Genomic DNA, 26,253 nt, shown 5'->3' on the forward strand with positions numbered 1-26,253 from the left:
TCACAATGGGCGCAGGGTCTAGACTGATTTGCAAATGGCTGGGTTCAAACTGGAATGGCATGGGGAGAAAAAAACTATGAATTGAAGCCTAGATCTCTGTAGTGGGGTGAATGTATGACATTGTCCTGCATTCGCCCCATCAATTGTTCTTTTTGCATTTGTCAGCCTGAGTTGGACATGTATGCCCAGAGGTGGATCCCATGCTCTCTATGTCACTGGAGTCAAGGTATCCTATGCTGATGAGGAGTGAAACCCCAAAACCTGTCCCTGGATGCTTGTTTCCAGTCCAGGGAGGACCTGGCCTGGCAGTTTGGGCTGGACTGTTCCCCTTGGGGGCAGGTTCAAGACTAATTTGCATATGGCTGGAATGGCATGGGGAGCAAAACAATGATGGATTTAGGCCCAGATCTCCGTACTGGGGTGAATGTATGCTATTATTCTGCATTCAGTCCATCAGCTGTTGTTTTTACATTTGTCATCAGAGTGAAATGGGTATGTACAGACGTGGGTCCTGTGCTCTTTATGCCACTGGAGTCAAGCTATCCTGGTTGATGAGGGGAGAAACCCCGAAACTGGTCCTAGGATGCTTGTTTCCAGTCCAGAGAAGACCTGGCCTGGCAGTTTGGGCTGGACTGTTCCCATTTGGGGTAGGGTCAAGTCTGATTTTCAAATAGCTAGGTTCAAACTGGAATGGTACGGGGAGCAATAAAACGATGGAGTTAGGCCCAGATCTCTGTACTGGGGTGAATATATGACATTGTTCTGCATTCTGTCCATCAATTGTTCTTTTTGCATTCGTCACCCCGAGTGGGATGGGTATGACCAGACATGGGTCCCGTGCTCTCCATGCCACTGGAGTCAAGCTATCCTGGCTGATGAGAGATTTAGGCCCAGATCTCTGCACTGGAGTGAATGTATGACAATGTTCTGCATTCTGTCCATCAGTTGTTCTTTTTGCTCTTGCATAAGATAACCCACCAAATTCATTAGCGAACTTGCGTACGTTCACATCACTGACATTTCTAAAAAACTAGTTTATTTTTCCTTTTGCATTTCAAATCTTAATTTGGAGTAAAACAAACCTATATTCCACCTCATGCCACCGATCTTGCACAACAGGTGAGTGGAGGAATCTTCTCTGCTGGCTCAGATTAGGGTTTGACTTTTAGGCAGTGTCCTGCATGAGTGGACTGGACAACTGACATGTAAAAATTACAAATATACCAATAAAATAAACAATCTGGTTTACGTGTTAAGCACGAGGCTGACGGAGTTAATGTTGACAAAACTGAAAACACCATATGTCCATGTCCAGCAAGTACAAATAAGGTTGGAAACAAAGTAAACATATGTATTTCCTTAAAATCCGTACTTAAAGAGATGAATAAAAAGGTTTGCATAAAGCATTTTTTGCAGTGAACTCACTGCCTACCACTATCAGGCAGGATGTACTACAATAGCGTGCCAGTCCATTACAAGTTTGTCATGTTTCTGAAAAGTTCAAAACAGTTGTGCTGAATCATCACTTAAACAAGTCATTGTGAACAGATTGCATCAGTATTGAGAGGGAAGCTTTGTCAATGTTTTCACAAAATTAATGCATGACTACTTACCATATTTTTAAGACAGTCAATGCTCATTCTGACAGGTGTTAAGTCGTATGTGCCCCAGTTATTGAGAAAATGCAGTGCTTATTTAAAACCCGCTAGTGTACATTTTTGTGCATTAAACAGATGTCAGAATTGCAATGTGATGTAACATGCTAGCTCAGTAATGGATTTATATATACCACAACAGGATCATTTATTATTCTGATAATTTGTATTTGCATTTTACAGGATACTCCCAAAAAGGTAGAAGAAACATATCTTGTGAAGCCAGGAGGTGCTGGGCAAGAGCCTGCTCCCAATCGCCCCTTTAAAGAAGAAAAGCCTCTACAGGTAAAAGCATACTATTTTTCACTCATTATGATTTTCAGTGATAATTCGGTGTCATCCTGTGATGCATATGGTATTTTAAAATGAGAGATGATTTAGAAAGGTTGGCCCAATCAGTTTCCGGCCTCAGTGATTTAGTCAGCCAACCTCTAATCAGGCTATTGTTTTTTTTCCTATACTACTTTGAGGAAACATGTTGGCTACTTCAAGGTGGTTTTAGTTCTTGAATATGGCTCGGTAAGTCGTCATGCACTTTTGTGTTGTGTTTTATATCTTTAGACGTTGATAATCTAAAAAATACCACCTTTCTCTTGCTCATAAAAAGCTGAGATGACTCTAGTGATAGGCATGCCAATGTTAAAAAAATTATAGCAAAACAAAAAGATGATAGGCGGAATGCTGAACATTGTCAAACAGTCACAGATTTGGGTTAAATCCATCGTTATTTTACTCACCAAGTCACCCCTCTTTTGGGCCCAGCTATATGCAAATCAACCTTGACCCTGCTCCTCCTGGAAACAGTCCAGCCTGAACTGCAAAGCTAAATCCTCCATGGACCGGAAACAAGCATACTGGGACTGGTTTTGGAGTATCACCCATCACCAGCCAGGCTAGCTTGATTGTAGAGTCACAGTAAGCACGGGACCCATCTGGGCCTACCCTTGGCCACTTAGGGTGACTATAGCAATACAAAAAGATGATGGACAGAATGCTGAACATTGTCAAAAACAATCACCCCGTCACCGATCTGGGTTTAATCTTTAATTTTTTGCTCACCATGCCACCCCAGTTTGGACCCAGCTTTATGCAAATCAGTCTGCAGCCCAGATCTCTGTACTGGGAAAGTTAAGTGTTTGACAATGTTCAGCATTCCGTCCACCATTTTTTTGTGTTGATATAGTGTTAAAGCTTTAACATGATACATAAATGAGAGTTGAAGGCGGGCAATTTAAATAGATCATCTATCCATTTGGAGCATAAAAGTGAGAGGGAACAACACTGGTGGCCCTCCGATGAAATGGTAAACTACTGTAGGAGAATCATCAATATACAGCGTTTTATATGCATGCTAACAAGCTGGTCAATAAAGATTACCTCAGGACTATAGAAAAAAAATAACCAGTGGCTTGAGTACTCTTCTTTGCAAGGTAGAGTCATTAAGACAAGATTTCAAGTTCTCTGCATTTTCAGACATGACTGAGACCTAAAAATGTTTGTACTCATAGAGGAATGCCAGCGAGTCTGGCAGTAATAAGCTGGGGGAGGCGTATGGTGGAGGTATTTAAGACGAGAAAGTAAATACAATTCAGTTGATGGCCTTGCACAATGAGACTTAGGGCTGTATTATGGATATGGTGCGCTACACCATTCTGCACTGCAGCGAACACTTAGGACTGTGCATCAGCTGCAGACTGGAATAGTGCACTGTATGACACCAAATATGCTGTTTCCAAATCACAGCTAATCCACACCTGCATGGGGAACCGAACATTAGTGAAAGACAGACCAGCTGTGTGAAGACAGTGGTCCACGTTTCATTGTGCAAGGCGTAATAAGCCTGACTTTAAAAGGGGGCACAGATCCCCCTGCAGGCAGGTGCAGGCAGTGACCACTTTTCCTCTCTTCCAAGGGGCGTCTTTCAGGGAGCACACTGACTGTGCACAATGGTATGTGGCTCACAGTCCGTGTGTCTCATATTAGCTCCTTTGCACCCACATCTATAACACAGTGCAGGTGCAGAAGCAGAAGGGCTTACTTAAGCGGCCTGTTCTGTACTACCAATGTGTTGTGGGGGCACAAAAAACGTGCTCACGTGCTCCTGTGCTCCCAGGTGATACGGTCCCTGACTGGTTTAGTTAATATGCCTTACTTCACATTCTCTTGACCTGTGATGTCCAAAGCATGTCCAGGAGCGCTGCATCCAAGCTAGAATTTCATGAGAATCGCTGTCTGTATAAAAAACCTAGCACGGATTTGGGCCCTATGGACATACGTTTAACAAATCTGCTTTTCAACAATGATAGGGTTTGAGTTTGAGTTTGAGTTTAAAACATTTATAGAGCGCACGTTCACCTGGCGGTTTCATGGCGCTGTGGTGTACTGAACCCAGAAGGACAGGAAGATCGGGAAGGAGGTAGAGAATAAGACAGTTATAATGGGAATGCTTGTGAGAAAAGAAAAGTTTTTAGCGCCTTTCGGAAGTGTGAATATTGAGTGGAAGATCTGAGGTGAACAGGGAGAGAGTTCCAAAAGGCAGGGGCAAGTGTGGAAATTTCGTGACCCCCACTTTTCACGCCTAAAGCGGGGAACTGCCAACAGTTGTTGGGAGGATGAGCGCAGTTCCCTGGTGGGGCGTAGGCTTTGATTTCCGAAGAGATGAAAGCAGGGGCTGCGCCGACCCGGGCCTGAAAAGTAATGCAGCCCATCTTGAACTGAGCTCGTTCTCGGATAGGGAGCCAGTGCAAGGACTTGAGGAGAGGAGTGACATGGTGGAATTTGGCCAAGTTATAAACCAGGCGGGCAGCCTGCTTTTGGACCAGCTGTAATCGTCTCATTCTAAGAGGGTGATTATTAGATATTAGGGTTTTGGGGTAATTTCATAATTATGCCATCCTTATTACAGCTGTCCACGGAAAAAAGGATAGGCACTGTGTTTAAATTTGAGGCTAATACCGTGTACAGAACTGTGGCTATTAACTATAGCAAACTATATTGTAAACCACAGCATGACGTCAGGACAACCCAATAAGCATGCGATCTATTCAGTACTAGGCAATGCATACAAAAAAAACTGTGGACTATGTGACAAATGTTGCGGCTGTCATGAAAGGATTTATTTTCAGATTAAAATGTTCTGTTTACGCTTTGCCTATCATATGCCTAATGACTGTTTTTACTTTTACTATGAAATAATAAAATTACATTGACGTGAAGAAAAAATAGAAAAACATAGAAAAGTTGATATTTCCTCTTAAATCATGGAATACTAACCAGGATATTGGATGCCGGTTTAGATTTCTGCTGCTCATGTTAAGTGCAAATTAACACATTGTGAATTTTCATAGTATTGAGAAAAGAGAAGAGAAATAGGATTTAAGAGGGAAAGAAGGAATGGTTAGAAGAGGTAAAGAGTGTCGACAACAGATAAGATGCATATTTCCGTGGAATGTGTTTGAAATTAAGAAATAGCTAGCCTTTGTTACTACAATCTATCATGATGTCATGACATCACAAAATCTCGTGAAGAGGAAATAAATCGCAATTCCAACTAGTGGAAGTGTTTTACTCTTTGTAATCGCTGACTGCTGACCTAAAATGTTTTCAAAAGACAATTAACAGGGCGCATAATCATTAATTTTGTCTTTGCAGGGTTAATTCACATGTTTTTCTTGCATCACTTCGTGAATCCACCGACCAACTGATGCAATGCATTTTCAGTCAATGTAAAAAAAACATTATCCGTAGTCAGTAGAAGTGAAATATTTTAATTGAACACTTTAGGAAAGTCCGAATTTAGAGATTTTGTTTTGTTCTAAAAAATGTATTGAGGTTTTAGAGGAATACAATGAAACATACATACACAAAGTGTCAATACCTGGTTTTGTAGGGTGTTTGAGAAGAAATACAACAATAAAGGTAGAGATAGTATGAGAGTACAGTTGTTTCGGGTGTAGTTGACACAGCATGTCAACATACATCTGTTTGACGTACCTATTGGGTTAGCGTAAGTTGCGACTAAGTGCCTCAGCATTCAGAGTTAAAGAAGAATTGGCGTACCCACTATCTAGGGTCAAGAACCACATAAAGGATAGAGGAAGCAAAAGTAATAGAGTAGACTAGGCATGGAGGATTATAAAAGGAGAAAGTGAGAAGATAGAAGACAGAAAATAGAAGAAAAAAGAGAATAGTTGATTAAAGAAGAGGGGATCCATGTGAATTGATGGGTGACCAGACATAATTGGTATTAAAGATGTAGGGTGTATCGGGGTAACAGGTCATGAAGGGAACACTATAGCTGCTGCAGAATATGTACAAAAGTATCTAATATTTCCCATATGCGCTGTGAGGTGACAGGGTTGGCAGTGCACTTTGATTGGACCGAATGTGTACTCCTGACATAGGTGACCCATGGCCACCACGTATGATATGAGACATTGTTAGAGGATTTGCAATCTATTAGGACGACCTTAAGAGCAATGGTGATCTGCAAGTCAGGCAGAGGGAGATCTGAGTCTGGGAACTCAGTAAGAGGTACGGATGCATGTGGCCGAAGTATCATCAATGGGAAGTTCAGTGAAATTGTGGAGAAGTGTGGCTCACCGGTTAGAGGCGGCAGACCCAGAAGCAGAGGTCGGCACGGGACCAGGGTTCAATTCCCGACGCGGCAGGGTACGGAACCAATGTCAGCGGGCTCGATAAATCTCGCCTCGGTGCCTCTCTAACCATGGGTCCCACGCTGCAACTCTGGGCAATAGCTTGCTTAATCTCCACAACGGCCCCCTCGCTGCCGGGGATGCCTGGCTTCACCTTGGGGATGCCCAATAGGGACCATCTCACAGGGAAATCCAGGACGGGTTCCCCAGTGGTACACAGCGCCAAGAAACCCCAGGGTGAACGTGCGCTCTACAAATTCATACTAACATAACCTAACAAATTGGAATGTTGAAGATTTCACTCAGTTGAGAAGTAATGACCTCCCAGCAGGAAGTCAAACATTCGCATGAAAAGAACATATGTTCATGGTCGCTGAGTGGTGACTTGCATGACCAGCAGGTATCTATTAGTTTTAGTTTAAAAATTCTACTAGGGGTCCAGTAGAGGAAGTGAGATGCAAAATATTTGTTCGTATTAGTGAGAGGATACATTTATTTAAGCAGGGACACATTTTCGACCATGCTTCCCCTGTAAGGGGTGATTTACCTTCAGCGGAGAAGTATGAAGACCACTTGGTTGGTAGGTCAGGATGTTGTTGGGAGGTGGTCTTATCTAACAATTTATCAATCTTGGATGCTACGTGGCCGCCTGTTTGCACATGTTAAATGGTGGGGAAGAGAGTTGTTTTTCGAAGTGGACCTAATTTGGAAACTTAGTTTGATTCGGAATCTGCAACCCGTGGACATGGGCGATACTCCTGCGAACCCACTTCGGGTCAATGGCAGAAAAAGTTGCAATCTTCAGTCTCTTATTATTCATCAGTGAATGAAGTAAGATATGTGTATATTAGATGACAGAGCTCTGTCCACTAATAATAAGGCTATAATTGTGTCTCTAAGAATCTTGTTGGAATGTAAATAAGATTGGTGGGACATAGTCAAATTTGTTTCCAAGGGAACCAGTTGGCTAATATTTTGTTTGGTATCGATACTAAGCCACACAGCTTTTTGGTAGCCTCACCTTCAAACCACAAAGCCCCTTGCACCGCCAGGAATTATGTCTGGTAATTGAACCAATTCAGGAAGTTGAACCCACCATCTTTGGAGTTAACCCTTAGTTTTTTATTTTGTCTTCTAGCTTTCTTCGCGCCTCAGAGAAAGTGAGAGATCATTTTATCAATGGTGCAGAAAATACTCAGAGACAATCAAATGGGAAGCATACTAGCCAAGAAGTTGACTAGTAGGGTCACCATCATTTTTATCGTTTCCAGTGTGCCCCACAATCACATATGTTCCGGATCCAAGCAGACATTAGATCTCTAATTTTTAGAATGTTTTTAGTTCATTCAGTGTTATTGATTCCGAAAGGTCATTGCAGAACCAGATACTTGATAAATTTGGACTGTCACTGGAAGTTTGAGTTACCAACACAGATGGGGTGACACTGTACGTTTAAGGGTAAAACCTTTGTTTTATCCTTGTTGATGATATTCAAAATAGCCGGAATCTCAATATCTGGGGAATCTGTAAAGATTAATATGTCATCTTCAGCTGCTTTGAAACCCGCATCACCAAATTGTATGCATTGCGAGTTAAGTGAATTCATTTAACACTAACAAGAGAGGATCAATGGCTAGAAAAAATAATAAAGGGGAGAGCAGGCAGCCTTGGCGTGTACCCTGTTGTAAGACGAAAGGGGTCGACAAAGCACAGCTGATTTTAATTCTATCAGAGGGATTAGCATACAGGGCCATGATAATTTTAATAAAGGAGTTATATAGATTATATCTAGATAAGGCAACTTCTAAATACGGCCAGGAAACCTTATCAAAGGCTTTCTCCGCACCCAGTGCTATGGCAGCTGCTGCAGGGGAATACGGGGTAGGAGATTTTTATATTATATGACGGAACAAACGGAAGAGTTTCTATCTAGGGTAATGCCCATCGGGAGGTTGAAATTACCACCTATAGCAATCCGGCTTCAGGGGGGCAACAATGCAAGTTTTGCAGATAATTTGTCCCAAAATTGTGGTTCATCCATAGTGGGGACGTAAATGTTTACTGTGTATATCTGTTGCACCGCTGTAAAGCCATGCCATCAACCCTCTACCATTAGCATCTTGCTCAGACATGGTGATTGAGAGATCGGAATTTCTAGAAATGAGGGTGATCACAACATTCTTCTTAGAGATTGCCGCAGAACAGAATGGGTCAGACACCCAGCCGTTACGCATAAAAAGTAACACTATATAGCCAATCCTGGTTTCATGGAGGGAAACCAGGTCTCCCTTAAGTGAATGCCAGTAATCAAAAATCTTCCTGCGCCTCACTGGATGGTTTAGTCCTTTGGTATTGCTGGATATGAATTAGAGCAATGGCGTGTATTGATCAAGCATCACGGTGGGTAACCTCAATGCTGTAAAGTGTGATAAAGAGCCACCCTATATGGTGAGATGATGGGAGAATTATTGGTATCACGTCTCATTGCAAGGGGGAACAGGATAGGATAGAACAGGGAGAGAAGAGAGATAAGAAAACTGTAACTTACCCAAACTCGAACATTCCCCAAGGGCAGGGGAAAAAGCCTTGGAAGAGACAAAGTACAGGCTTCGGGGCAATGGGGGCAACTCGCAAAGAAAAAATCGAGGACTCCCACACCTAACAGTGTAAAAGCTGTGTAAGTACAGAGATGTAGGTCTTGAGTGAGAACAGTGACTCATGGAGTCTAACCACAATACTCACAGAGTACGAAGAGTATAGAGGACAAGCAAAATTGTCAAGAACAATCTAAGAGTATATGGTTCACATGTAGAATAGTAGGTCAAGTGCCTAACTGAAGGGTTATTGACTAGCAAGTGCCGCGGTCGGAAAGACCCACCAAAATAATGGCTAAACTAACACACTGGGAGTCTCATGTAGGCAGGTGCAAGAAATTAACACAATATAAACAGACAGTCAAGAGAAAACAACGTGACATTGTACACTCAACAATGTAACATCCGTCAAGGACAACATACATATCAGTCAGTTCTGAGCCAAACCCTCACACATTAAGTTCAGTGCCTGCAACAGGTTAAGAGAAAGGTTATCAATATCAAAACATCAGAGTTAACACACTGTAGTAAATAGGATTTGATGGATTAAGTGAGACCATTGGATGATCAGCTGAAGTTGGCATGGTCCCATTATGAATAAACTTGAGAAAAAATCCAACATTCTAACGAATTGTTGAGACGATATCCTAAAGAATGGTTAAGATGATGTCATGACTAAACACATACCCAGCCGCATTGCCAGCTTAAGTCTGAATCAACATCATTACAACAGCATCATGAAAACCACAACTTTATCAACATGCAATCTGCAATGAAAGAAGCTGGGGCTGCTAGGAGGTTAGGAAAAACAGTCCTAATGTTGAGTGTAACTCAAGAAGGCAGGGGTTTCCTCATCATGTTTATAGCTGTCACCAGCTAGGCAGTCAGATATGCCCAGAGACCATGTGTGGGTTATCCTGGTTTACCGTGTGAGTCATTCATCCATGGTTCAAAAGTGTTGTCTAAGAAAGTCTCCAGATCAGTGTGCTCCAAGAGGAAATGGCTTTGACCATTGTAGATGTTGATGCGCCAGTAAAGGAATGTTGGATCGTTCTCTCTGACAGTGTTTTCCTGGGTGCTAGACAACCTTTCCTCCTAGCAACAGTGTCTCTGTCAAGGCAAATGGAAATTCCTACACTTTGCCATGACAGCGATTTAATGTTCCTCATATGTGCTAGAATAAGTTCAGAATGTTGATAACGCAATGGCTTAAAAACCAGCAAACGTGGAGCAAGAGTGTTCTTTGGTTTGAAGGTGGGAATCCGGTGGGTATTTTCAAGCTCAAAGTTCTTATCTGAGATGCCTAGTGTCACTGGGAGCCAGGATTCCAGAATGGCGATCACTGAGGGAACCTTGTCTTCTGTTCCCTCCGGAAGACTGAAAGTCTTCTTTTGTGGTCTTCCAACTATGTGAATTCAGGTTTGAAGGAGGTTAATAGAGAGTCATTTTTATGCAAGTGTTTGGATTGAGCTGCTATACAATCTTCCTCCATGCAGACTCTACCCTCCGCCTTTGCCACTCAAAGGTTCAGTTATTTAAGGTCTCTTCTGATTCTAGAGACATGTAGGATATCTGTATTTGTTTTTGTGCTCTGCACTATTTCATGGATATCATTTCGTTTTTTGAGGATTGCTTCAACTGTGGTGGAACTGTCTAGTTATTCTGTGATTGGAGAGTCAGGGAATGATGGTTCCTGTTTAGATCTTTTAAGATTGCCGTTCCCATATGCTGCGCCGAGGGGGGAATCGTAATGTCTCAGTCAAACATTGTAGCACTAGCAAGATCTAACTCAGCCAATCCCCAAAGCCCAGTGCGGTGAGCAGCGCGCACACCACAGTGCGCTGCCAGCCACTCACTCCAGCTTAGTTTAGTCATAATAGAAGTCCTACCGGCTTAACAGCCCAGGCGCGATCTCTGCCTAATATGCGTGACAATGCATTTCAGTGTAGTGATACGGATCACCGCACTGAAATGTATTCGTCTAACGCCTGATGCAGGGCTGCATACTTCTCCTTGCGATCCTTTGTTTAAGCTTTTCTCTGTAGATGCAACTGACTTCAATATGTGCAAGTGGCAGCAGAACAGCAGTTCCATGGGGAGCCCCAGTGAGGAGCATCAAAGGCCGCCCATGGGTTATACAGGGATTTCCGCCTGTAAGTCTGGGTGGAGACATTTAGCCAACAAGCTGTGCACTTAGTAGGTGACAAAAAGTTGTTTCGCACGTAGCTGGAGCTTGAGACGGTGAGGTCAGGAGTCATTACGTGAACGGGATGACCAATGTTCACAGAGATGCCTCCGGGCGGGTTTGGCTGCTTTTTGATTGCTCTTAAGAATGCATCTCTCCATCAGAGAGTTCAGTGTTCATACCACTCTGGTGATCCAGTGTAATTATATACCCCTTACGGGGGAACTGCACCTGCCAGTACAACTCAGTAAGCTGCTGCATTGCTGATAGTAGGCTGAGAACTGTCTGACATTAGTGAAGTAGTCTTGTGGTGAAGCGCCAGACAAGGGACATTACATAAATCTATTTCAAAGGATGTACCAGCGATTCTTCATGGGTGACTCTCATGGGTTTTGGCCTGGTGGGGGAGATGGTGCTAAGTGGTATGGGGCATGTGTGGCTGTTATGGCATGATGTTCATACCTCCCCCTCACAGCTGACCACGCGACTAATGCTTGCCTTTATCACAAGGATCCGCCATCTTGAATGTCTCTATGAGTGTTTTCAAAAGGTCTTGACACGGACAACCGCTCAACACTGAATATGGGGTGGAGAGAGAGTACCTGTCAATGGCAGGCAGCAGAAATCACAGTGAGACTCCTCTCGTTGGTAGGCAGAAACATACATTAACAGGCATCAGAATCACCAGACTCGCTGAGCTCTCCCATCTTCTCGGGAAAAGCTTTGCCCGTGTCACTCACGGACGGTTTTTGCCAATCTTCTGACTCCGCAGGGCATCACTATCAAAGTCGACAACCTCCGAGGCATCCTCAGTGTACACCTGAGTCAGTAGTCAGAGCATCGGTGTAGTCCTTCAGTTGGCTATTGACCTTATTAGAGCCCTGTCAGCATTCCAATTGTAGTGCAGACCCAAGTTGGTTCCTGTTTATCAAGTCAGAGGCGGATTTCAGATCAATAAGTGTTAAAAAATAATTGGGACTTGCTCAAATGGGTATTTTGTAAGCAAAACACTCACGTCTGATTGTTTGCTCAATTGTCCCAATACCTTTTCTGAAGCCTGGCTGTAAAGGAGAAAGGATGTTGTTCGTTGTTATCCAATCTTGATGAGGTTCATTAAAATTCAACCATAAATTGCCCAGAACTGAGATTGGCGGGTAATTTTAAGAATTGTACAGCTATCTTTTTTATGCAGAGGAAAAATAATAGCACTACGCCAGGAACTAGGCGTGATATTTGAGAATAAGATTGCATTGAAAACCTTGGTTAGAACTGGAGCCCAAATTGATGGACAGTGTGAAAGAGTAGAAGTGGAATCTTCTGGGCTTGGTGCCTTGCTTGGTTGTGAAAGGAGAACTTGGGCACACAGCATGTGAAGGAGCTACAGTAGAACCTGTTGGGTTAAAATTGTTTATTTCACCTACATGATGAGTTGCAAGATATAATATTAATTGGGATTAAAAGTAATGTAAACACACACCTTTTACATATTAGTACAACCACTAATCTTAATGACCCACAGTTTTGATCTGCTGTAATAGATCCTATTTAGTATTGACAACTGCATCAGACTGAGGCTTAGCTCTAGGGCACATTTCCTTGGTTGCATCAAGGCAGACGCCCTTTTCTCATCCTCTAAAGGAACCCAAGTCTAATTCCCATCTGTGCCCAAGAAAAGTATATTATTAGATACATTACTCATGGGTTTACTGTATATTCTGGTGAAAGCCCCCAATTCAATCAAAAAACGAGTCTTGATGAGCGAGTGAGCCTGCAACTTATCTTAGTCAATCTTTCACCACTTCAGAGAGTGCATAACCCTTGTGTACTAATAGTTTTGCATCAGTTGCAATTTTAATTCTGCTCTTAGGACTTCAAATTGTTTGATATTAGCTTTACCTGCCACATCCTCTTGGTTTGATATGGCTATCAAATCCCACCTCTGCAGACCCTGCAGTCTGGCCATCTTAAGAAATGAGCCTGCCACAGTGGTGTTTCCAACATTACCATATCTTTCCAGCTTCCCACCTTTGTGGCTGCCTGGCAAGACTTTATTATATAACTGAACTCTCCACATGTGGGAAACATGCAGTTTCCCAACTGCCAAAGAGGTAAAGCTGGTGGGTCTTGCATACCATGTTATGCCTCCCCCCACATCCCACCAGTTCCTCAAAGGCATTGTAGGTCATTTGTTATCCACTACTTTCTAGGAAGCCCAGTGCTGCCCCTTCTGTAAGGTAAAGAAATGCCTCTCTCATACAATGAGTAACACAGAGTAGGCAATAAAATGAGCAGAGACGTTCTGAACAACAACCGGTTCCTAAGTACAACACCCACCGGCCTGACAAACTCATCAAGGACCTGATGAAAGCATGTTCAAGGGCATAATCTAGTAGTGAAAGAGAAATTAGATTTTAAAAAGCTGCTTATCCATAAATGACTGTATTTTGTTCCGATATTTGGCATCACTCTTGAATTGTCCCGGAAATGGCCCTAAGCTCCAGTCCTTAAACCTCACCTAGTCATTTATTATTTCCAAGCCTATATACCAGAACTCCTTATGAAATCAATAGACCTATGGTGAATCTGAAACATTTGGTTGTTGGAATGCAGCATGAACTCTTACAATATATGTAACAATTGTAGTCGTAGTGGCCAGGTTGTTAAAAAAAAAAAAAATCTCTTGGTACGTTGAATTGTCGGTATATGACACCATGTACCCTGACCAAGCTAGTGGTCCAGTATACAACAGAGACACCCAGAACCTGAATCCCAGTCCAAATCCCACTTTCCAGGGGACATTCATCCCAAACTGCCATTCGACTGAATTAAGCCTCTTGACATTTAGTGGCAAAATAACCAGAGACGGATCTAAACTGTCCATCGTGCCTATACATTTGTACCGTCTTTGCAGCTTTAAACCACAAAGCATGAATTCTGATAGATCATGTTTCATCGGCCCATGATTACAGCCACCAGGTTGTCCATAATGAACCTTGGCAGTGCCTTTGACACAATGTTTAGAAGAGAAATGGAGTGATCAGATGAGCAGGCCTTCACAGTTTTATGGATGCAAGATGGCCTCCTAACCAGAGATGTATTGCTATCCTGCCTTTAACCTTCATGTTGTGAAAAAGATCTCATAGCCATGGACCCAGGAGGCCAAATAATTGCATATGGAGATCATTAGATGCTACTAGGACAGATATTGTTTTCTTATGGAAACGATCTCTTAAGCTTCTTTTTTTACGGAGTTTTATATAGCGCAAACTTGACCCGAATGTATCGGGTATCAGAGCGCTTTACACGAGCACCTGTTGCGTTACTCAAGGACACATTCATTTTTGTTAGGTCTGGGGGGATTAAGTGATTTTGCCCAGAATCACAGGATGTTGCACAGATTAGAGGTCGACCGCCCTTGCCGTTAGGTCAATCCTCTCCACTTCATCTCTTATGAAATCAGATTCTAACAGATATCTAATATAGTTCAACAGCCAAGGGTGCTCAAGTTTCCCAAGAATATGTTCTATAATTAGACCATCTTCTGGCAGGCAGGAATAATATAGATTTTGAAAATAGTGAGTAAATGCTGAATTCGGCAGCTCTGCGGGGTGGTGCTGCTCTAACGACAGGAGCAGGGAGAGTGGTAAACAAACTGTAAGTGTTCATAAATGTTTGACAGGCCGTCTCAGGCCAACCAAACATTCAGGCGCACTTTACATGTTCTCCACGCAGGCTGCATTAAAGCCTGCATGGAGAACATGCCCAGGCTCCCAGTCAGCTTCTGGATACTGAACCACGGCGCTCAGACCAGTCACAATGCTGTATTACAGTGCTGTGATTGTCTGACTGAGAGCCAGGGTGTGCTTCCTTTTCCGGGTAGAGTGAGGGACTACAAGGAGAGATGCGACCAGGAAGCTGCAAGAAGGTCATTTACTTTCTTTTTTTATTTACACCTGCTTCTCCTGCGGCCCACTGCCTCCTGCCCCTGCCCCTCGTACCCTTGATCCATGCTAGCTGCCACTGAAGAGTATTGCCTGCTTCACCCATGTCGTTAACTCTTACACCCCTCAGACCCAGCGTGGATGCAAAGATAGTCAGCCTCCTACACCTGATCGAGCTACACTCGCTGCCACTCTATCAACTCACTCCTAAGCCAATAACATCATTGAATTCACACCCAATAACATATAACAAGTCGGTAGTAGTGCTCAACAATTCACAGAGCTTTTTCCCTGATAGTTTGAGTGTATTAGTAGATTACTGTAATCTCCGACTTTTCTTTTTGCCGACATTTCCACATTACATCTATTCAGATGAAACTACTTCATAGAATCAATAGGAAAGAGTCCCATACATGAATCCCCACCCTTTACCTCCCCTGCACACAATTTGGCACTCAGTACCAAACAGGTGTTTCTTGGAATGTTATTCAATCCGGTTTGCTGCTGCTGAGAAATTGGGTCACCACATCACTCTTAATCTTATCCAACAACCCAACCCGTCTAGTCCCACCAATATGCAAATCGCAACTCAGTGTCCCAAAATACATCCTGGAATCCTTAGATTGTTTGTAGTTCTGGACAAATAAAGTTCCAATACTACCATGAGATTGGAAGGCAACACACAAATAGAAATTTCCTAAGAACTATCCATAACTCCCATTACCCTACTCTTACAGACTTTGGATCTTGAAATTGCCACTACCCCATGGCACAAAGAGCCTGTTGCCTGTTCATAAATAAATATGTTTTACATGAAAAAACTGTCAAAGAAGAAAACTGCACAAGTTAACTCTGTGTTGCACCCTCCCCTTTAAGAAGCATCAAAGTCTCAGAAAGTTGCCTCAAATGGGCCAACATTAGGCTAGTATGGATCCTTAAAAATGCACCATCTAATATGGTGTCTATTTTCATAATAGTTACATTCTCTGCTTCTGTGTTCACTACAGTTGTATTGATGTATGCAATTATCTTGTTACATTTATTCTGCACTACCATTGGCCTAAAACAAAGCATTTAAATTAACAGTGTTGATTTCTTGTGTGAACATACTTGTGGCAAAAGGTTGCCAGATTTTACAACAGTAAATCAAAATGCCGGACTGTCGATTACAGTTTTTAAAATTCCCAATACACTGTTTATTCAGGTAAGTTTGAGAGAAATGTAGGGTCATAACCTATCTGTTCCTTCCAACCATGCTGGTAAGTTGGTTCATGCTTGCCTTGCCTGAGAGTCAAGAAGGTTCCACCATGCAGTGTTCACAGAACACTGTGAAAATATAACATGGCACTCAGTTCATTGACTAATAATCTGAGTGCCCTCAAGAACCTCACACAAGTACTTACCAGCCATTACAAATACAGAGAGATCTATTGTAATATTGGCCATTCCTCCTGCATCTCAACTAGGAGCTCTCTTTTCTGTTGGAGGGTTCGTTAAGTGTTTAACTAGAAAAGCGTTTCCTGCAATTCAACAGATTCAGGATATTCAAAAGATTCAGAATCTGTTTTAAAAAGGCGGCTGGGACTGTTAAAATAAATCTAAGGCTAGAGATCCAGTAACTAATTATTTGAAGTCATAAAAGTGTCCTGCTATTTGGGAGGTGTGGGGGTGAACAGATCCTGGTTGTCACAGCAAGTCCAGCTTATCCTTTTGAAATCTCAAATATATTCCTCCCTGAGCACTCTTAAAATAAACAAACATCAAACATCATCATATAATAATATATTTGCTTATCGGTCCATACATTTCCAATATAGGTACAGCCGTAGTTACAGTTCCACAACAAGTCGTTCTTAGTGAATCATATTTCAAAATGTAGATGAGTCCAACAGAAAGTCTTCTTCCAATTGAAGTGTGTATGATATTCCAAAATGTTCATCCAATAAAGATATATATGAGAAATTCCAAAGTGTAGCCAAATAATCCGAAAGCGCAGCCAACACGTGTTTCGTCATGCACAAGTTAGTGCATCAATGACTTCATCAGGGCTGTTCAGGTTGATAGAAATCTAAATTCCTTTCGCTGTTTGTCCTACAGATGCATATTCACCAGTACTCATACTCCAACGTTCGTCCTGTCACAAGTATGCTAGTTTGTTACTCCGAATACATTAAGGGAATTACAAGCCTGTATGGGACTCTTGTATTTGAAAGGGTTTCTCTTCCCCATTACGATGAGCAGGTGAAGTCTTTATACAAGGTAATTTCGCCCATCCCTCCTAAGAAGAACTGGAAAAATATGCATACAGTGATCTTACCTGAGCTATAATCAGATATGTTAGAGACAAATATATGCAAACACAGGACAATAACACAACCCTTGTTATTAGAGTTGTTTCAAGCACATCAGCCTACACATATGTTTTTTCAGTGAGTGTAACTTTCTCCCATAGCTTAAACCACAGTGATATTCAGCAGCTGAGGAACAATTTACATCAACTGAGAAAATTCTGATATCTATGGAGAGGGCCATTTTGAAAGCATTTCCTCCCCCAGAAGGAAAACAAATTGTTATAGTTTCTCCTGCACCTGATTTGGAGTCCACTGAGATTAGGTGAATCTATGGCTGTGGCGTTTTTCAACAATTATGCTTTTGCCTCAAACTCCATCATCTGCTGCATAGTTTGCCAATTTTAACACAAAAGTTTTGTATCTAGCTCAAACAGATCAAGAGTTACTAAAAATGTGACAACACTTGTTGCTGTGCAGCAAACTTTGACAGTTCATCTTTCAGTTGCATATTGCTGTATTTGGGTATTAAACTACTACTAATAAGGTGGACCCTCTATCTAGACAGTGTTAACATGTGCAAAAATGACAAAATAATGAACGGATACCATCACAAAATATGCCGCATTGTGCCACATAATATGCATTCTCTTGCCAAATAATTTAGTATACCCTGCTGCATCATTTCATCCTCCCTTGCAGCATAATTCCAGTGGCCCTCACTGTAGCAGACCAAATGCCAGGTCTTGATGTAGAAGACACTCGCGCCATAATCCTACCAAAATTGTGTAGTGCTAAGAAAAGCAGGAAGAGTTCAATTGAGCACATCAAGAAACATCATGTGGCACGTCTGTTCAATGCCCCCCACCAAAATCCAAAGTGCCTTCAGATTAGAGCAATATCTCCTCTCCCTATTCTGGAGGTACCCCGAGAAGAGATTAGTCAAGTTGAGATAGTCTACACAATCAGAAAGACTGCTGAGACACCAGCTAAACACCTGAAAAATCCTTATTTAGTGCAAGTAGCATTTTCAGCAACTGACCCTAGAAGCATCTCCACCAGAAAGATTTCTTTTCTTTGCACGTAGTTGCATTGTTAAGAGGTGATCCAGAAACTGAAGAAACAAGAGTTCTTTTTCTCCAATTTTCAATGCTGATAGTTTGCTCATCTGCACCTAAGTTGATCCCTTACTTCAGCATCTTTAGTTACAAGCTTCAGTCATCTTCTGCTGATATTGATGCTGATTGCGCTCTCTACAACGTCTACTTCCATGATCTCGATGACCTGCTTCTCACTATGGCCTCACATCATCAATTACATGTTTGATTATTTGGATTTTGAGATTCCAGGTCTATAAAACAGAACTCAGTTTACAATGAAAAGGTTGTTCACTGTCGCCGCTATTCCCCGTACAGTCAACCTTTGCTTACATCCTTTGTACCTGATTTGTTTTTAGACTATTTGCACCTTGCTGTATAGTCGAATTAGACATACGGCCATTGCCTTGCTTGATCTTTTATCAGTCTTCATAGTGACATTTGAACCGGTTGAGTATGAATACATATGATTCATGTATTCTTCTGAGAGCGTAGTATAGTTTTGGGAGTGTTATGTGGTTTGCTTTATGTGTGTCTCTGGAGCCCCCTATATTGTGCACTTGCTAATGTGCTTCTGTAGTAGGGGATCTATGTGTATAGTCATAATCATGTGAATAGTCCCGCCCATGTGCGTGGACCTCGGAGCACTTCATTAGATATATCCTCTTAAGTTGCCCTCTTCTGCAGTCCTGCATAGACACTTAAGAGATAATAGACAATAATGCAGCCTAAAAACAACTAGGCTACGCTGGCCATTACTTCATGCTGAAGTGAAAAATATGGCCAGGTAACAGTTAAATTTAACTATTTTACTGAGTCTCATACATAGAAAAACTCCCCTTCACAAAAATCCTTTTTTCATGATAGAGATGAAGGGTTGGACAGACAAGCCCCCATAGGCTGCCATTATGGGTCTGTAAATGGATACCGTGCCTTTAAGAATCCTTCCAGAGACCCTCGGTATCCCATGATGCACTGCCAAGGGCTAGTTGCTTTCAGTTCATTTTTCTGGCTACTGCTAGCAGGACCCTGGAGCATTGAGCTCCACCTTTATTGGTATTTTTTCAATATTTCTAGCTTGTAAGTGAGTTTTTTTAAACTTCACTCGACGTTTTTGACCTTTCTCTTGCTTCTGCTGTACTTTTTGGGCAGAAATTCCACAGTTTACTTGTCATAATGCCATCCTTATTCGACAAGTGTCCTGACTGTGGGAGGAAAAAGGCAAAGTTGGATTCACACAGAGTATATATTCAGTGTCTGCCTGCCTCTCATATGCCTGATACCTGCGCCATCTGCTAGACCTTTTCTAGGCGCACCCTGCGTGACAGGGAGAAGATTCGACTTCAAGGGATGGAGCAGAGACGACAGGCAACTTCTACAGGGACCTCTGGGCAAGGAGAGGGTAAGTCCTCTACTAAGACCCATGCGCCGGCCTCTAGGGAGCTCCCCAGTCGAAACCAGGCTGAAAAACGGCGCCAGTCCCTTTTGACGTCGAAAACTGCTATGACGACTTAGAGAGCAGGTATGACGACGATCTGCTCCCTGTCGACCCAGGGCTCTGGATCGAAGCGTTGTCGACGTTCCGCATCGAGGGGAAGGACGGCAAGATCTCGGCCAAGGTCGCCGTCGAGACATCGATCCACGTTGAAGCACTATCACCGTCGATCGAGTTCAAAGCACCGGCGCTCGCCTTCGAGGCGACAACTCCGATCACCATCGTTGGCGAGGCGTTCAGCGTCAAGGGGATGCTCAACGTCTAGGAGAAGCTCAGCATCGAGGAGACGCTCAGCGTAGAGCAGATGGTCAACGGCAAGGAGACGGTCGGCGTCGAGAAGGTCGAAGTCGACGAGAAGATTGACGTTGAGAAGCCATCAAAGAAGCTCAACGTCGAGGTATCACTCCCGGACACGCTCAATTGTGAGCCTGTCATTGTCAGCAGGGAGTTCAAGACGACGTTGACGCTCACCGTCGAGCGTTCCATCAAGGTTGAGGAGGAAGTCTAGGGCACAAAAAAGAAGGGTGGCTCTTTTTTCAGACTCAGAGTACACCCGTACTTATTCTCCTTCGAGGACGCCTCCTTGACAGACACCGCCATCTCCGCCTCCTTCTCCTCCACCTCTGCCTCCTCCTCCAGTGTTGCCTCCTTCTCCGCCTGGGCAAACAGCACCTTCACCAGGCTTCGCACAGAGCCCAGCAGACCAAGATCAAGGCCTGGTCTGTGGCATCGTTCTCGTGAACGTCACCGTTCGTCCACGTGCTCTCGGCGGCGCCACAGCCATGGGAGATCATGCTCCCCAAAATATGTCCTCGACGAGTACAGGCCAGTACTCTCCCACGCTAACAGTCTATGCGCAATATACTGATTGTGGAGAAGTGTGGCTCAAATGGTTAGAGCGGCAGACCCTGATGCAGAGGTCTGGTCTGGGACCAGGGTTCAATACCCGCCTCGGCGGGTCTTGGGTTCAATTTCCTCGGACCTGATAATTCTCGCCTCAGTGCCTATTCTAATCATGGGTCCCACTCTGCAACTCTGGGCAATGGCTTGCTTAATCTCCACAACGGCCCCAACAGCGCTGGGATGCCTTGCTTCACCTTGGGGGTGCCCAGGAGTGGACATTCCACAGGGAAAAACCAGGAAGGGTTCCTAAGCGGTATACGGACAGCGCCGGGACACCTCCGTTGGAGGTAGCTGTGCGCTTTACAAATGGCATTTACATTTACTCTCCTCCGCATAGAGAATACACAGATATATCCTGAGCTTAAATCCACAAAAGTAAATATCCTTATTGAGTCAGAACAAAACAGACAATCTTCTTATATCCTTCATTTATTCATCACAAGTTATGTCCAAACTTGATCCTAGCCAACACATGTTTCGTCTTTCATGGTGTCAACCTCAGACTTCGTCAGGGCTATTTCAAATAAGGGAATCTCTATCTAACCATAGGGTAAATGTCATATATATTGGGAATAAATGCTCCCAAACGTCATGTATTTGTTTGGAGCACAGTAATCAGGAGATAAAGTGTGGCCTTTCCTAGTAGTCTTCGATTCCAAAGTCATACAAAGTCAATCTCTATCCGTTGTGTCGTCCCTTCGTGAGAAAAACTGGCGATTACTGGCAAACAAGTGGATTCGCAAAGAGAAGTTCCGCATGTTATCCTTACATCAAGTCTATCCTCAGCTCCATCAGAGAGATTGGTTATGCGCAATAGATCTGCAAGACACATACTTTCTCGTGCCAATAGCGAAGAAACATCGCAAGTTCCTGCGATTCACTGTTGGAAATAATCATTATCAGTATGCAGTGCTTCCCTTTGGACTGAAGTCAGCGCCCAGGACGTTCTCCAAATGCATGGCTGTAGTAGTAGCGCATCTGCGGAGGGACAGAGTGTTCGTCTACCCATATCTGGATGACTGGCTGATCAAGGCAGGGTCATTACAAGAGGTGCAATGGCATTTCATTCAAATTTCCGCTCTCCTTTGATGTTTGGGCCTTCACATCAACAACAAGAAGTCTGTCTCAACTCTTGTACAGTTTCTGCAGTATCTGGGAGCCACCATCAATACTCGCAAGGCAAGCGTGTGTCCTTAGGAGGAGAGACGCTTATCAATCCTTCAGAAGGCTCAGGTTCTCATGACCATTCCCTCGCCGACGGTGAGGACGGTGTCTTCTCTCCTAGGTTCCATGGCGTCTTGTATCTTCCTCACTCCACATGCACGCCTCCACATGCGGCCTCTGCAGCAATATCTGGAGGATCAGTGGGACCAGAGACTAGGGAATTGGGAGGACAGGATTCAGCTGTCACAGCAAGCCCTCCAGTCCATCAAGTGGTGGTGTTCACCTCACAATCTCCTCCGAGGGATTCCGTTCCACAAGGAGATACCGGCTCAGACCATTGTGACAGATGCATCTCTCCACGGCTGGGGAGCATATTCAGACCACCTTCAGATACAGGACACGTGGTCCCAGAAGGAGGCCACATACCACATCAACTTGCTGGAACTACGAGCGGTTCATTTGGCGCTGAAAGCCTTCCAGCCGTCCTTTCGCACCAGTTCCCTGCTTGTCCAGATGGACAACACAACAACGATGTACTATCTTAACAAGCAGGCGGATTCAAGATCTCACCCGTTGTCTCTGGAAGCACAGAGAATCTGGAATTGGCTGCTGGTCAGGGACCTAACCATTATTATATAAATAACTTTTTATTCCCTCAGGACTTATTAGTTGCCTAGGATAAGTTATTTATATAATATTTGTGCCCTGACCTAGGAACTATCTAGCAGTATCAGGGGGTCCCTTCTGTTATATATTACAGGGACCTAACCATAACAGCAATTCATCTGCCAGGTGTGCAGAATGCTCAGGCAGACGCTCTAAGCAGACTCGTTCAAGAAAATCACGAATGGGTCTTAAACGACGAAGTGGTACGAGACATCTTCAGAAGATGGGGTACTCGAGAGGTCGATCTGTTTGCCACCGCAGAAAACAGCAAATGCCGAGACTTCCCCTCCAGGTTTTACCAACCAGGGACGCTGGGGAATGCACTGTGGATCAACTGGTCGAACAGCTTTCTCTACGCTTTTCCACCCATTCCCCTGATCCCGACAGTGTTGTTCAAACTTTCCCAATCGCGGGCCAAGATGATCCTCATTGCTCCAGAGTGGCCCTGTCGGTGGTGGTTCACCAATCTGCTACACCGGTCTCTCCTGCCGCACCTTCGACTTCTGTGTCGGCTGAACCTTCTCACGAAGTTCGGAGGACAGATGGTGCACCCCAACCTCTTGTCGCTGAATTTAGCATCATGGCTCCTGGGCTAGTGCAGTATGGTCATCTAAATCTCCCTCAGAACTGTATGGAGATATTAAAGGAAGCAAAAAGACCATCCACACTGACTTCCTATGCATATAAATGAGAGATTTTGCATTTGGTGTGCCTCTAAGAATGCTGATCTTACCTCCTGCAAGGAGGATGTCATTCATCCTTATTTGCTGTATTTGGCTCAATCTGGCCTGAATTTTCCTTCCATTAAAGTTCACCTAGCAGCTTTAACTGCGTATAGGAAATGTCCTTCACAAACTTCCTTTTTCCAAATCCCAGTCATCAAAGATTTTCTGGAAGGTTTGAAGAAGGTGTTTCCTCCCATTAGGCGTCCTTCACCTCTGTGGGAGCTTAATGTGGTGCTTTCTAGACTGATGAGGTAGCCTTTTGAGCCCATTCATAAGGCTTCTCTTCAGCATCTGTCCTGGAAGGCAGCTTTCCTGGTTTCATTCTTCTAAGGTAGTCATGAAAACTCACCCTAAATTCCTTCCGAAAGTAGTGTCAGAGTTTCATGTGAATCAAACGATTTCTTTACCAATGTATTTTCAGCATCCTTCCTCTCCTGCTTAGAGATCCCTTCATTCTTTCAATGTTAGAAGGGTGTTGAAGTTCTACTTAGATAAGACTAAGGAGATTCGTAAATCGGATCAGTTGTTTGTTAACTATGGCTCTTTCAGGACTAGTCTTGCTACCTCCAAGCAATCCATCTCCAGGTGGATCTTGACCTGTATTCAGTTGTGTTATCAGAAAGCCAACACGACTCTAGTTAGTAAGCCTAAGGCTCACTATACAAGAGGTAAAGCTGCTACAGCGCCTTTACTCCGTAACGTCCCTATTGCAGAAATCTGTAAGGCTGCCACTTGGAAGTCAGTCCATACCTTTGCTAAACAATACTGCCTGGACTCTGATGCCAGGGCAGATGCTCAGGTTGGGCAGGCTTCACTGAGGAATCTATTTACACAATAGTGGGTCTGTTTGTTTCTTCCACCGCTGGGGTTGTTGTTTGGGGAGGGGCTTGCTATTCTATTCACATGATTATGACTATACACAGAGATTCCCTACTACAGAAGGAGTAGTTTCTTACCTGTAACTCCAGTTCTGTAGTAGGGGTATCTCTGTGATAGTCATAAGCAACCCGCCCTCCTCCCCGGTGGATGAAACAGTAATATCCAGAATTAAGCAGGCCCTGCTTTATATGCCTTCAAAAAGAACTGAAAGTAACTAGCCTTTGGTTGTGCAACATGGGATACCGATGGTCTCTGGAAGGATTCTTAAAAGCACAGTATCCATTTACAGACACATAATGGCAGTCTATGGGATGGGATGGAGATAGTCTCCTATGCGGATGACACACAGATCTTGGTGTCTCTCCCTCGTTCGGTGCACGCCCCTATTCATCACTTTAGAAGTTGTATGGAGGCGGTTGCTGAGTGGATGATTAACAACTCACTCAAACTGAATGGGGAGAAGACAGAAATTCTGGTCTTTGGTGGCAATGTTAACATCTGGACGGCCGAATGGTGGCCTCCCGCGCTGGGAACCTGCCCTACTCCTACAGAGTCTGCTAAGAACCTGGGAGTAATCATGGACCGTGATCCGTCAATGACACAGCAGGTCAACAGAACAGTAGCTACCTGTTGGGGTATCATTAAAGTACTTCGTAAAATCAAGCACTACTTGTCCCCGCAGGTTCGCAAGCAGGTCGTCGTTGCACTGGTGGCCTCGCGTCTTGATTATTGTAACGCTCTCTACGCAGGGGCTAACAAAGGTCTCCTGCAGCGCCTCCAGACAGTACAGAACGCGGCGGCCAAATTTGTGCTGGACGCTCCTAGACTATCCTCCGCCACGGCGGCCAGGAAAACCCTACACTGGTTCCCTATTGAGTCTAGGATTGCATTTAAAACCCTCTGTCTGACCTATGGGGCGCTCACTGGTAAGGGGGCTGAGGGTGTGAGGAAATTGCTGCATCCCTACGCTCCGGAGAGAGCTCTCCGATCCTCAACCAAGAATCTGCTGGTGGTTCCTCGCGTTCGCAGAACCAAATGGGGTGGGAGGGCATTTTCAGCTGTAGCCCCTAAACTGTGGAATGGTCTGCCGCATGGAATTAAAACCCAGTCGTCAGTCCAGAGCTTTCGGAAAGCCCTGAAAACGTGGCTTTTCTCCAAGGTGTATCCGTAGTGCTTATTATCTGACTACTTCTGATATTGTTCTTTAGGCGCTTGATGCCTCTGGGCTAAGTTGCGCTATATAAGACCTATTCCATTCCATTCCATTCCATGTTTGTCCAACCCTTCATCTCTATCATGAAAAAAGAATCTTTATGAAGGGGAGTTTTTCTGTGTGTGAAACTCAGTAAAATAGTTCAATTTAACCGTTACCTGGCTATCTTTTTTACTACAGGATGAAGTAATAGCCAGCATAGCCTAGTTGTTTTTAGGCTGCATTATTGTTTATTATCTCGTAAGTGTCTGTGCAGGACTGCAGAAGAGGACAACTTAAAAGGATATATCTAATGAAGTGCTCCGGGGTCCACGCACATGATTATGACTATCACAGAGATACCCCTACTACAGAACTGGAGTTACAGGTAAGAAACTACTCCTTACTGAGGCTCAGGCTCTATAAGTAAATATTGCTTGCAGTAATTAATACATTTACGTTCATTATTGTACAAAAATATGTATTAAATTTGCTGATTATTTTGATAGTGTGCTTCTAATCAGCATATCCTTGCATGCATTTAAATGATTGAAAGGGAGAAGAGCCTTAAGCTTTAACATGAATATGCATGTTAATTCCCACTTAATTTCTTCTGCCTGACTTCATTAATCGCAAGGTTTATTTTTCCCAAAAGAAACCATTTGGAGAGTATAAAGCAGCTGTTTAGAGCCCTCTCAAAGAGAGAGAGAGATAGTGGTCTTTGATACTTTCAGGATGTAAACAGAGAGCTTCTCGCAGAGCTGCATCAAGTTCATCATCTTATAACAGTACTGCTGAGGCATAATTTAGGCTC

The 26,253-nt window shown here is 43.6% G+C and overlaps 1 protein-coding gene across 1 annotated transcript in view; it reads left to right on the forward strand.

Annotated features, from left to right (window-relative positions):
- LOC147698460 (serine/threonine-protein kinase Nek5-like) overlaps positions 1-26,253 on the forward strand; it is a 1,208,702-nt gene that overhangs the window by 758,780 nt on the left and 423,669 nt on the right. Inside the window, exon 4 of the mRNA XM_086936245.1 lies at positions 1,839-1,940. Within this exon, the coding sequence (XP_086792371.1) occupies positions 1,839-1,940 (102 nt within the window). The remainder of the gene's footprint in view (positions 1-1,838; positions 1,941-26,253) is intronic.

This window comes from Lissotriton vulgaris, chromosome 8, assembly GCF_964263255.1.
Source record: "Lissotriton vulgaris chromosome 8, aLisVul1.2, whole genome shotgun sequence".
Classification (NCBI taxonomy): Eukaryota; Metazoa; Chordata; class Amphibia; order Caudata; family Salamandridae; genus Lissotriton; species Lissotriton vulgaris.